Source organism: Rhinolophus sinicus, chromosome 14, assembly GCF_057876585.1.
Source record: "Rhinolophus sinicus isolate RSI-liver-muscle chromosome 14, RSI-T2T, whole genome shotgun sequence".
In the NCBI taxonomy this organism is placed as follows: domain Eukaryota; kingdom Metazoa; phylum Chordata; class Mammalia; order Chiroptera; family Rhinolophidae; genus Rhinolophus; species Rhinolophus sinicus.
Window position 1 is genome coordinate 182155880 of NC_142514.1, and position 11816 is coordinate 182167695.

The 11816-nt window shown below is 59.4% G+C and overlaps 1 protein-coding gene across 34 annotated transcripts in view; it reads right to left on the reverse strand.

Moving 5' to 3' along the window:
* The window catches only part of NRXN2 (neurexin 2), a 104935-nt gene extending 93528 nt beyond the window's left edge, over positions 1-11407 (reverse strand). For 28 of the 34 annotated variants that reach the window (XM_074336595.2, XM_074336586.2, XM_088789674.1 and 25 more), the window contains exons 1-2: positions 11187-11406; positions 779-1748 (exon numbers count right to left, since the gene is read on the reverse strand). In XM_074336595.2, coding sequence (XP_074192696.1) covers positions 779-1505 — 727 coding nt within the window. In that variant the 5' untranslated portion in view covers positions 1506-1748; positions 11187-11406. Of the gene's footprint in view, positions 1-778; positions 1753-3746; positions 3873-11186 lie in introns of those variants that run through there. The other 6 variants (XR_012497627.2, XM_074336612.2, XM_074336605.2 and 3 more) reach the window with 3 other exon arrangements.
* Between the last annotated feature and the right edge of the window lie 409 nt (positions 11408-11816).

Genomic DNA, 11816 nt, shown 5'->3' on the forward strand with positions numbered 1-11816 from the left:
TGAAGACAGGCTCTGCAGATTCTGTGATGAAAAAGAAACACTCGGTTCCCGCCCCCCTGGCGTACTCACGCACCTTGGTACCCTCCTCCCCACTCCCACCACCCTCACGACCAGGCCTTCCATCCTCCTGTCGCGTCCGGGCCCCAGAAGTCATACTTCCATCCCTTCACCCGCGGACCCTCCCAGACTGTGTCCCGCAGCACCGGTCCCATCTTTCTAGGCCGACCACGGCCCCCGGCCCTCACAGGCCCCGCCCACGCTTGTCCAACCCAGTCCTTCATAGACTCTCACAGGCCCCGCCCCCGGCCCCCAGCTGACCATTCGCCCTCCGCCCTATCCACCGCCTAGCCACACAGGCCTCCCTCCCAGACCCCCGACCCTACGCCCCAAAGTCCCCGCCCGCAAGGCCCACCCACTGCCTATCACAGGCCCCGCCCCATCCCATAGGCCCGCGATCGGGGACCCTCACCTTCTTGCCAGACCCTCACAGGATAGGACTGCACAGGCCTGTCTACAGGCCGCTACAGAACCCTCCGGGAGGGGTACTGGGCCCTCACGGTCCACGCCCACACGGGCCACACCCACACCAAGTTGCCGCAGCTGGCGGCTCCGCGGATCGCTAGCCGTTCACACGCGCTCTCCTCCGAGCTGGCGGCCTCACACGGGAAAACCTCACAACCCTCGCGTGCTGGTACACACTCACAGGCCTCTGACACCCCGGGCACCCCCAACTTCTCCCTCCCGCGCCCAGGCGCCCCGCGGCGGCTCCCCGGCTCACCTTCGCTGCAGAACTTGCCGCCGAAGCCCGTTTGGCTGCAGTCGCAGCCCACCTCGCCGGGGGCCAGCACCGTGCAAAGGCCGCCGTTGGCGCAGGGGTTGCGCGCAGGCGCACACAGTGGGTCCGCGGCAGCGCCCCGCAGGCCTTGGCTGCCTAGCAGCGCTGGGGGCCGCTCGCCCAACTTCAGGTTGGCCAGGAGGCCGCGGAAGGGCGGCTCGTACTTGACGGTGCTGAGCGTGAGCGCGGAGAGGCGCACGTCGGGCGGGATGCCGCCCACAAACAGGTCGCTGGCCACCTGCATCTCGCGGCGTTTCGAGCGCACCTCGGCGGCGCGGGCCTCGCCGTCCACCGCCAACGCAGTGCGGCGCGCGTCGCGGGTCAGCAGCACCATGTGCCAGCGGTCGTCGGCCACCGGCGTGTCCAGCTGCAGCGTGGCGGGCTCGGCGCACGAGAGCGTGAAGCGCAGCCGCAGGCGCCCGTCCACCAGCAGCAGCTCCAGGAAGTCGCAGTCGCCGCCGTCGTCCAGGTAGAGCAGCAGCGCACGCGTTGCGTTGGTGCGCAGGCTGAAGCTGAGCTCGCCGCTGCTTGCCGCGCCCGCCCAGCGAGCGTAGCGAGCCCACTGCCCGGGGCCGCCGCCGAACTCCAGGCCGCCCGCGCCCGCCGCCAGCGTCAGCAGCAGCAGCAACAGCGACGGCGACGGCGGCCGCCACGGGCTCCCTGGCGCCATGCCTCCGGCGGCCCCGGCCCCGCCCGCCCCCCGGCCCCGCTCAGGCTTCAGAGCCGCGGGCGCATGGGGCGGGGAGGGGGCCGGGCGCCCCCCGCGCCAAGCGGGGCTCCCTCGCCGGCTCACAATGCCATGGGCCCGGCCACGGGGCGAGACGCGCAGAGGCTCGGGTACTGGCTTCCCCCCGCCGCGGCAGAGGCGCCCCTCCCCTGCTGCGGGCTCCGACGGAAGATGGGGGAGGGATGCCTGCGGGAAAAGAGAGAGGAAAGAGTTAATGAGAGGCTCGGAGGAGGGTAGGCCGTTGGTGTCTAGCTACCCCTTCACACCAGTAAGCACCCAGATGTTTCCCTGTAGGACTTGAGGAGCCGCCCTGACCTGGAGAGGGTCCCGGAGCAAAAGGCACCACCATGGATGGGAATACTGGGGGCCCAACACTTGGGGGGAGGTGGCACTCGCCAGGGGCATTATTAGTTTGAGATGTGGGCAGGTGGACGGGCATCACCTTAGAGTCCAGTAGTAGCCCAACCCAGATGCCCTCACTGTCACCTCCTGTCAGCACCAGGGCCAGCTCCTCCAGCTGGTGAACCCAGCCCCTTCTCTGAGCCACCCAACCTCTGTGCACAGCTCCCACCACCAACCACGAAACTCTCATCAGCTCCTGATAATGAAGTTGCTAAATAATTCATTGGGATTAATTAAATGCCAATTCGTCCATAGTATCACAGGGTAACCAGGCTGGAAAGGCAACAGGGAGAGAAGCCAGCCAGGACCCGGACATCCAGGCTGGAAGCCCTCTCCATCCACGCAAGGACACGGGCATCTGATTCCGTGTACCCAATTCCCCCTAAACCACTCTCACCCCTTCCTGGGCCCTAACCCCACTGATCACCAGCCCAGATGCTTCCTAAACCTGAATGTCTATCGCCCTCAACCTGAGCTCCCAGTATTCAGCCTCAGATCTGGCCTGATACCTGCGTTCTCTTCATCCCTCAGTTTCACCATCACCACCACCACCCCCAGGGCTGGGGGGAGGCACCAGGAGGCAAGCAAGCTTATTTGCATAAAATTGCCTTTCTGAAATGATTACCCTTGTAACGGGCTGTCAGAGAGCAATTTATACCCCATGCCAGGGAGGGGAATTTGCATCTCGTTAAACTCAAAGTTGTAATTATTTATATCCAACAACCCTCTTGAATATTGCATTGATTTTATTTTGGGGAGGGAGGAAGGGAAGGAGGTGGGGAGAAGTCTGGGAGAGAAGCAGGGAGGGGCCAGAGTTTAGGGAGAGACAGGGAAAAATTGAAGGGGGGGAGTGGGAGGAGAGGAATTGCATGAAAAGTGACAGAGCCAGCAGAGTAATGGAGGAGAAAGGTGGCTTGATGGGGGGAAAAGGAAAAAGAAGGTAGAGAAAATTGAATTCCACATTCAAACAGCATTTGTCAAGGCCCTGGATGCTGGGCATTTTTACAGATGTCGTTTTACTTCATCACTCTGAGAAGTCCCATTATTCCTATTAACCACTGGGGAAGTCCACACAGAGGTCTAGGGACTCGCCCAAGGTCACACCACCAGTTAGCAGAGAACTGGGACATAGATCCACATCCCTCCAGCATCTCCGCGAAGGAGACAAAAGGCAGGGCAGCCATAGGCACAGCTCAGAGAGGTGAGAACCAGAAGAAAAGGAGAAGGGTGACTTGGAGACGGAGGAGGTTGGACAGGTGTGGTAAGGAGTCAAAGAGCTATGTGGGGGGCGGCCCCGTGGCTCAGGCGGTTGGAGCTCCGAGTTCCTAATGCCGAAGGCTGCCGGTTCAATTCCCACATGGGCCAGTGGGCTCTCAACCACAAGGTTACCGGTTCGACTCCTCAACTCCCGCAAGGGATGGTGGACTCTGCCCCCTGCAACTAAGATTGAACACGGCACCTTGGCTCAGTTGGTTGGAGCGTGTCCTCTCAACCACAAGGTTGCTGGTTTGAGTCCTCTACTCCCGCAAGGGATGGTGGGCTGTGCCCCCTGCAACTAACAACGGCAACTGGACCTGGAGCAGAGCTGCACCCTCCACAACCAAGACTGAAAGGGCAACAACTTGACTTGGAAAAAGTCCTGGAAGCACACACTGTTCCCCAATAAAATCCTGTTCCCCTTCCCCAATAAAATCTAGTAACCTCCAGCTTCCTCCCACATAGCTCTTTTTTTTTTAGGAGACCCCTAAAAAAAGCATAGCGAGAGGGCGAGCAGACACTCACAGAAGGACAGGGATCGTTGGAGTGACAGGTGTGCAGAAGGAAGATGGGGCAGAGTCCTCAGGAAGCTGGTGCTAGTGTGTAGGTAGCCATCTCTAAGAGACCCTCAAAGTCCAGCTCTCAGATCCTTCCATCTGGCTCCTTCCAACTGCTGCCCTGCCAATCCTGTAGGCTCCAGCAGGGACTCAAGTGCTCCTCCACGGGCTGCCCCTTCTCAGGCAGGGGCAGAGACAATCCAGGCAGGGGCAGAAGCAATCCAGACAGGCAGCCCCCTCTCCCTCCAAATACCATCAGGGTTATATATAGCTTTGCCACTGCCTCTCCTCATTGGGTAATGGAGATAATTAACATGCGCGGGCTAATTAGCCAATCAAATTAAATGCAGCACCTGCTCCCAGCCTGATTGACGCCTTTACCCCCACACATGTGCACCCCCACTCCAGCCCAGGGCACGGGAGGGGGACCCTCAGGCGTGGGGGAGGGAAAGGCCAAACTCTCCCCCTTCTCCAGAAGGGGCAGTCAGCAACCCCAGCAGGTGCACAGTCCAGATGGCCAGTGGCCTGCCTCCCTTCCCCCCTCCCCCCCACTGGGGTCTCAGTCTGTCTGGCCTAGCCTCTCAGCCTCTCTCCTGGCCCCCACCCCAACCTCCGGACACTATTTTGGGGAGGGAATTAATTAGCTATTGATTTCCGCTGGCAGAGGGAATAGGATTTCATGCTGCTATCCACTCACTCCTCAGCTCCAGAGAGGGAGGGGATGAGTTCCCTTGCCCCATCCCCCAACCCAGTTCCTCTGTCATACATCCCCCATCCTCCAGGGAGATGGCAGAGGGGTTCTTCCTGAAAGCCTACAGGCAGGGTCTCCCTCGTTCAGGAAGTTGGCAGAGGACAGAGTGAAGGACTGTGGGGAGGCCTCCAGAGGCTGGGAAGCAGAGGCCTGGGTCCTGGGAGCCAGAAATGTTCCCTCACTGGGCAGGGCGGGGAGTGTGTGGCTGCAAACTGGGTGAGAGTCTAGGAGGGAGTCAGGCCAAGATGTGGAGGGAGAGTGTAGGAAGGAAGGGGGTGCCGTGAGCAGGCACATGTCAGTGAGCTGGCTATGGGGGCAGAGGCTGAACTTATGGGTGTCTCTTGGCAGGGGCGAGCCCAGGATCTGGGCCTGCAGCCCCTCCATGCTCATTACTTATTCTCCCCACAGCCCGCAGCTCTGCAGCACAGGCCAGCTTGGCTCAGTGCCATGGGCACAGGGGCTGCTGGGCTGGCCAGGAGGAAGCCCTTGCCCTCCCTGGGTCCTCTCTCCAGCGACCCAGAGACCGTTGGGCTTGCCAGGCAGAGATAGCCCCAAGAGGCGTGTGAGCTAAGCAGACACCTGGGTCCTTTCCACCCCACCCCACCCTACAGTTCCCAGGAAACCTGCTTCTCTTCACGGCTCCTTTCCCCTCCCCTCCGCCTCCCCCATCCTAGGACCAAGCTTCTGCCTACCCAGCCTCCAAACCACCCAGGACCAAAGGGGTTCCTTCTAACTAGGATGTTCCATCATTCCCACTCCTGCCTGGTACGCACACAGCTCTCCGGCCTCAGATTTCCTCCCCACGGGCCAGGGCCATGGCCTTATACTACATCTAGCAGACGGTGTCCCCTGGAGTTGTGCAAGGAAATGGCCACTGCCCCAGGCTCGTGCAGTGCAGTGGAAACCCCCCGCGCGCAGAGTTCCAGTGCCCACTGCCAGTGCATGGACACTTGGCCAGAGCAGCCTCGGGATATCCTGCCTGCTGACTGACGTCACTGCCGTGCACACCGCCAACCCCTGCTGGCCTGGAGCCACGGCTCCTCTAGGGAACTGACCTCTAGTGTAATCTGGGAGTCTGCACCCAGTCCACTCCCAGCACCCACTACACCCACAGATGGACTCGGCAGCCTGGAACCAGTGGTGATGGGAGCCGGGCAGGTTAGGGTGGGGTGACTCAGCCGCTCTCAGGACCTCATCCTACTCTCTTCCCCACCGAATCCTCTCCCACAGACTATTTCTGGGTCCTCCTAGGCTGACAACCTCCTTCTCGTCTTCCCACAGCCAGGCCAGTGCTACCATGGCACCTGGGCTGCAACTTCTAGACTCCACACTGTGTGTCAAGCGCCAGGCTGGACCACCCTGTGCATTGTCTTATTTAATCCTCTAGTTCCAGGAGGTATTTGTGTCAGCCCAGACTTGTCAGCAGGAATCTGCACTTAGAACGATGAATTCATTTGCCCAAGTGCAAGTGAAGGTAAGGGGTTCCTGGCTCCTATGTCTGTGGCCCTTCTCCTGCCCGGGGCTGGCCACGGGCCACAGGGCAGTGCGGGGCTCAGAGCACACCCTTCTCTGATCTGGCCTTTACAGGGACCATTGCCCTATGTAGACCCCTCAGACGCTGAGTTCGCCCCTAGGACTGAAAGACGCAGACTCCGAGCTCATAAAGTTCATTCCTCGCATTTTTTCTGAGGTGGAAACTGAGTCCCAGAGAGGAGCAGGGACTGACCCCGGGCCACACAGCAGAGCAAGACTAAAACTAAGGTCACTGCTGTCCATTCTAGATGCTTTCCACTGTACCTACTATTCCAGACCTGGACCTTCCAATCTAACCAAAGGCCTCGGCCCCCGTATTACCAGTGCAAACTGAGCAAATGGATGCAGGGTGAGATAGTCCATACTCACCTGGCAGAGCCCCTGGCCAGGGCCTTCTCCCAGCATCCACTCAGCCCCTTCTGTGGCCACATCTACACACACACACACACACACACACACACACACACACACACACACACAGAGCCATGGGAATGCCAGCCTCCCTCTGACTCCTCACGTCAGCTCCCTCTCATGCCAGCTGGGAGTGTGACAGCAGGGCCTCCCCCAGGCGCCAGGGAGGAAGAGCTGGGTTTACACACATTCTGGTGGCCCCAGAAGGCAGCCCGTGGACAGGTGGGAGAAGTGCGTGTTATGAGGAGGGAGCTTTTGGCTCAAGATAAAGAGAAACTTGCTGGCATTCCAAAGCATCCACCAGTGGAGTAGGCTGCCTCTGGGGGGTCGTGAGCTCCCTGTCTGTGGAGGTGTGTGAGCTGAGGCAAGACAACTACTGCTCAGAGGTGATAGGGAGGGGGCTCTGGAATCATATGGAAGGGGACAACAAACACTTGAGTCCTGCGGTCCCTCCCAGTCACAGAATGTGTTCTTGGAAGGGTCCCCTGTCCTCTCTAAAATACCTTAGGCAGGGTTGGTGGGCTGCAAACCATTCTCACCTCCCCCTCCTGCTCCCGCCTGCCAGCCCTGATGACCTAGAAAAGACAGGGACGCCCTCGGCATGTCTATGTCCAGTCCCACCTCAGCAGTGGGCAAAAACAAGATAGTGCAGTCATTAGAGGCACTGACCTGGAGACTGGCTTCAAGTAACATCTCCACCCCTTTCTATTAGGTTGGTGCAGAAGTGATTGCGGTTTAAAAGGCTAATAATTGCAAAAACCGCAATTACTTTTGCACCAACTTAATAGCTGTGTGACCTTGGGCAAGTTACTTAGCTTCTATGGGCCACAGTTTCCTTGTGTGTAAAATAGAGGTAATAGTGGTGTTGTCCGAATTAAGAGTTAATCTATATAAAGCACATAGAGCAGTGTCTAGCATAGACTGAAGTAGAAAAGTATGTGTTGTATTCGTGATTACTTTTTAAATTCCTCATCTTAGCATTTTACAGTCTGCAAAACTCCATGGATCTCATGTATCCTTTGATTCTCACCAGGGCCCGGGGAGGGAAGTAAGCCAGTAGGTTTTATCACTGCCCCTTTTTGCAGATGGGGAAACTGACACTCAGAGAGGAGAAAGGACTCCCTGCCCCAAGGTCACACAACTTGTAAGTAGCAAACCTGGGACTCGGATTTCTCCCCCTGGCCCCTTCTCCAATCTGCTGGACTCCTCCCCTTGCCTAAGAAGATGGGAGAAGGGACGAAAGGGTCTGAAGGCTCGTGGGCTGGGCTCACGGCTCCCCCCCGCCCCAAGCACGACTTTGTGTCCATGGAGAGAAGCACGAAGGAGGCTGGGCACAAGAGATGGCAGCTCAAAGTGTGCATGATGAGGCTGTTGCCAAGTGTGTGGGGCTGAGGATATGGGTGGGTTGGGGACCACGGTGCAAGTGAATGACACGGCGGAGAGGGGGCTGGAGCACAGGTGTCTAGGGGCTTGGAGGGAGGCAGTGGGAGTGGTGAGCTCACCCCATGCCCACGCCTGTGCTGCCTGTGCTGTGCACAGCTGGGGGACGCCGACCTGGGGGGGGGGGTACACCCCAGCTATGCAGAGGGGACAGATGGCTTCCAGGGGCGGCCTTGTGAGTAATCGTGAGGTGCCTGGGAATGTGCTATTCATGGCAGGTGTGCGCATGTATGTGTGGAAGGTAATGATAATAATGATGGACAGAGCTGCCATTTACTTGGGGCTTTCTAAGTGCCTGATAAATATATCGGACAAAGTAAAGTTCACAGAGGGCTGAGCACAGAGCCGGGCTCACAGCAGGTCTACAATAAATGCAGTTGTTGTTACCATTATTACTGTCAAACCATCTCATCTAGTCCTCAAAAGAACCCATGAAGGAGGTATGAGGACCCCCATTTCACAGATGAGGAAACTGAGGCCCACTGAGGGGCAGAGCTGAGCCCATGAAGCCTCACTCTCACCCCATCCCACCACGTTAAGCAGTGGCAGTGGCAGTGGCAGAGACTGCTTTGTAAGTGACAAGGTGCCATGCGCACATGGGATTATTTGAATGAGTCTCAGAGCCCATGGGCCTGCCTGTGTGGACAGGGACAGGCAGGGAGTGCCCCGACAGATGGAGCAGCAGTGTTGGTGGCATGTGAGACACATGGTCAGGGCGTCCCCGTGGGGGCTGGGCTCAGGAGCTGGGAATGAATGGACAGCATGATGTTAGCAACAGGCAAGGGTGGGGACCTGCTCATGAGGGTGAGTCCTGGGGTAGAGGCCCCTAGAAACGGGAAGGTTCTGAGGTAGGCCAGGTGTACCTGAGTGCTGGGCTAGACCAGAGGGGATTGTGGTCATGGTCAGGACGAGTAGGCAGGCCTGGGGCGGGGGCACTTTCTGAGGATCCAGAGACATGAGAGCAAGTGAGAGAGAGTGTGAAAGTGAGAGAGAAGCTGAGGGGGTTAGCCAAGGCATAAAAGAGCTGCTAGCATGTGTGTGTGTGTGCTGGTGTGTACACATGTTTACCCACACAGAAGCCTGGGGCAGAGTGCTTAAGACCGAGATGAGAACATGGTACTTACTAATGTGCACTGGGGACATGCGGTGTGGGAGGTGGTGTGTCTGGGAGGGAAGGCTGTGTCTCAGGGAGTGAAGGTGTGTCCAGAAGAGTACAGGTGTACCTGAGATGGCTGTGGGAACCTGGAGAGGTGAATGGTTGGATGGGGGGCTGTGTGCCTCTGATGGTGAGGGCTAACAGTGCCATGCTGGGCCTCTAGGGGTAGGTAGGGGCCATGTGTGTAGCATGCACATGACAGCAGGCGCTTGGGGGAGGTCTCTAGGCAGGAGGTGGCAGTCTCTCTGGGCGGGGAGTGTAGGCGGTGTGCTGCCGGGAGGTGTATTGTGTACGCAGGTGTGTGTGCCTGTGTAGGTGTCTGTCTGGGTGGGTGCTACCGAGCGTATGTATCAGTGTCAGAGTGTCTGTATCACTGGTAAAGGCGGATGGGTGGACCTGGGTAGAGACAGAGAGTCTGCAGGGAATAGAGGTCCCAAATAACCCCTCTAAAACCCATCCCCCTCCTCTAAGGAACACAAAGTGTGAATTTAGCCCAGGGCAAGAAGCCAGGAAAGGCCTGGGCTCCTGGAGAGAGCTCCCCAGCCACCCCATGACAGTGACTGCAGGCCTCTTGCCAGTCGGTCAGTCCCACCCACCCTTGTGGATCTAAGGACAGAGTGGGTCTGAGAACACCTCCTCTAGCAGGAATGAAGGAACCCCCAGCCCCCAGAATGATCCAGCCCAGCCTTGGATGCCAGCATCCTTGGAGGCCGGAATTAGAGACCTGAGTGGCTGAAGCACCCATGAAACAGAAGGCCTCTCAGCAGGCAGACCAGCAGACCTCCCTCCTCTCTTTCTTTTTTCTGTCTCCTTTCTCTTACTACTTCTCTGGCAGAAGATAGAGAATGCAAAGCCCTAAAGTCCACCCTCCCCCAAAAGGAATACCCAGACACTGGGAAGGTGGGCAAGAGGGAGGGGCAAGAATACATGGGAGGTCCTCACCCACTCATCCACCCCCCACACATACACAACCAGAGGTGTACAGAAGCCCCCAAGGCTGTCAAGACCCACCCCCTAAGACTGATTTCATCATCACTCCAGGTCTGGACAGCTTCCCCCTTAACCTCCAGGCACCAAAAAACAGATCCCTCCCAGCCCTTGCTGGTTCAATGAAGCACCAAATATCCTCACCCAGGACTCAGGTGGGGGTTGAGAGTAAAGAAAGCAGCAGCCCCGCCCCCGCCACCACCCGCCCCACCGGCAGGGAAAGCCAATTTTGCCTCCAAGGGCCCATCAAGGATTTAAGGGCTCATACCCTAGTCCAAAGAACCCAGGGCAGATGTCTCTTGCATCTGGGGGAGGAGTCTGGGACTTGAGAAAAGGTCCCCTCCTCTTCGGGGGTGGGGAGCAAGCCCAGGGCCCGGCAGCTTCTTCGCCCTGCAGCACTCTCTGACCATAACCCTGTCGCCGCCCGCCCAGCGCATTCCCACCCCAGCATAGCCCCCTCCTGATTTCCCAGTCTCCCTCTCTCATCGCCCCCAACCTTCCCCCGCAAGCTTCCACTCCTCTCCCTCAGGCCCCCCATCTTTCCCAGCTCTCTCCCAACACAGACCCATCACTGCCTCAAGCACCCTGGCACCTTCCCCTCTGCTCCCTCCCAATAACCTCCTCTCCTTGGCTACCATCCCCCAGTAAAGCCTGGTCCTCAGTGGTGCCCCCAGTGTGAAGCCCTGTTCCCTGCCTCTCCACTACACTCTTTCCCCTCTCCAGCCCCCTCTCCTCCTTCCATGAAGCCCAGTTCCTCGCTGGTTTCTCCCCTGCAGACCCTTCAGAGCACAACAGCTCCCCAAACCCCTCTGGCCAGAGCAATGCTTCCAGCCCTTGGGGCTAGAACTGATTGGGAAGCCCCTCTTCAGAGCCTCCCTCATAGCCCTCCTTCTCGCCCCATCCCTTCCCCCCTCCATTCACCCCAGCTCAGGGCCAATGCCCCATCCACAGGGAGGCTCCGACCCCCAACCCCTCAGCCATTTAGCCTCCTCTGTCACCCAGCCAGTCCTCTCAACGCCGTAGCTCCCCCGTCCCCCAATCCATCCTTCCTGCCTCCCCCGCCCCTCCGATCGCTCCCCTCCCCCGATCTGCTCCCGCCCCCCGCCCATCTCCGCCGCAGCCCCCCCCACCTGGTTCTGGGGGGTCCAGGAGCTGGAGGGTGGGGATCAGAGCCCCGGGGCCGCCGCGTCTCTGGCGGGTGGCAGAGCCGGTGCCAGTGGTGTCGGCTGCCTCGCGCCTCTCTCGCTCCCGCCGCGTCCCGGCCCGCCCCGCCGCGGTGCCGCTCGGAGGAGGATGCTCCGCGAGTCAGGGCGGCTGCTCCCGCCGCCGCATCCCTGCAACACCGACTGACGGCAGCATCAGCACCAGTGCCCGCCCCCCAGACGCGCGCATTGGACCATGTTGCGCTAACGGACGAGCGGCACAGCCAATGCAAAGGCACAGAAGCCGCCAGTCCCGCGGCTCCACAGGCCCACCTGCCTCCCCCGCGAAGGACCCAGGCGTCCGGGCCCCAGGGCTTCCTAGTTCTTCCCCTCCTCTCGCGGTCTTTAGCCCTGGTGCCCGGGCCCCCAACCAGGCAAATTCCCAACCTAGCCCCAATGCCTTTTCCGGGAACCCAGGCGCCCTAGCCTCTCGCCCATTGGGTTGGACCCTCGGGTCCCGCATTCCCGGGCTGGCGGGCCCGTGTGGCAGCGCCCAGGACTGGAAGGAGCTGAAGGGGAGGCTGTGGGCCCCGACTTGGGGCACCAAGGAAACAGGAG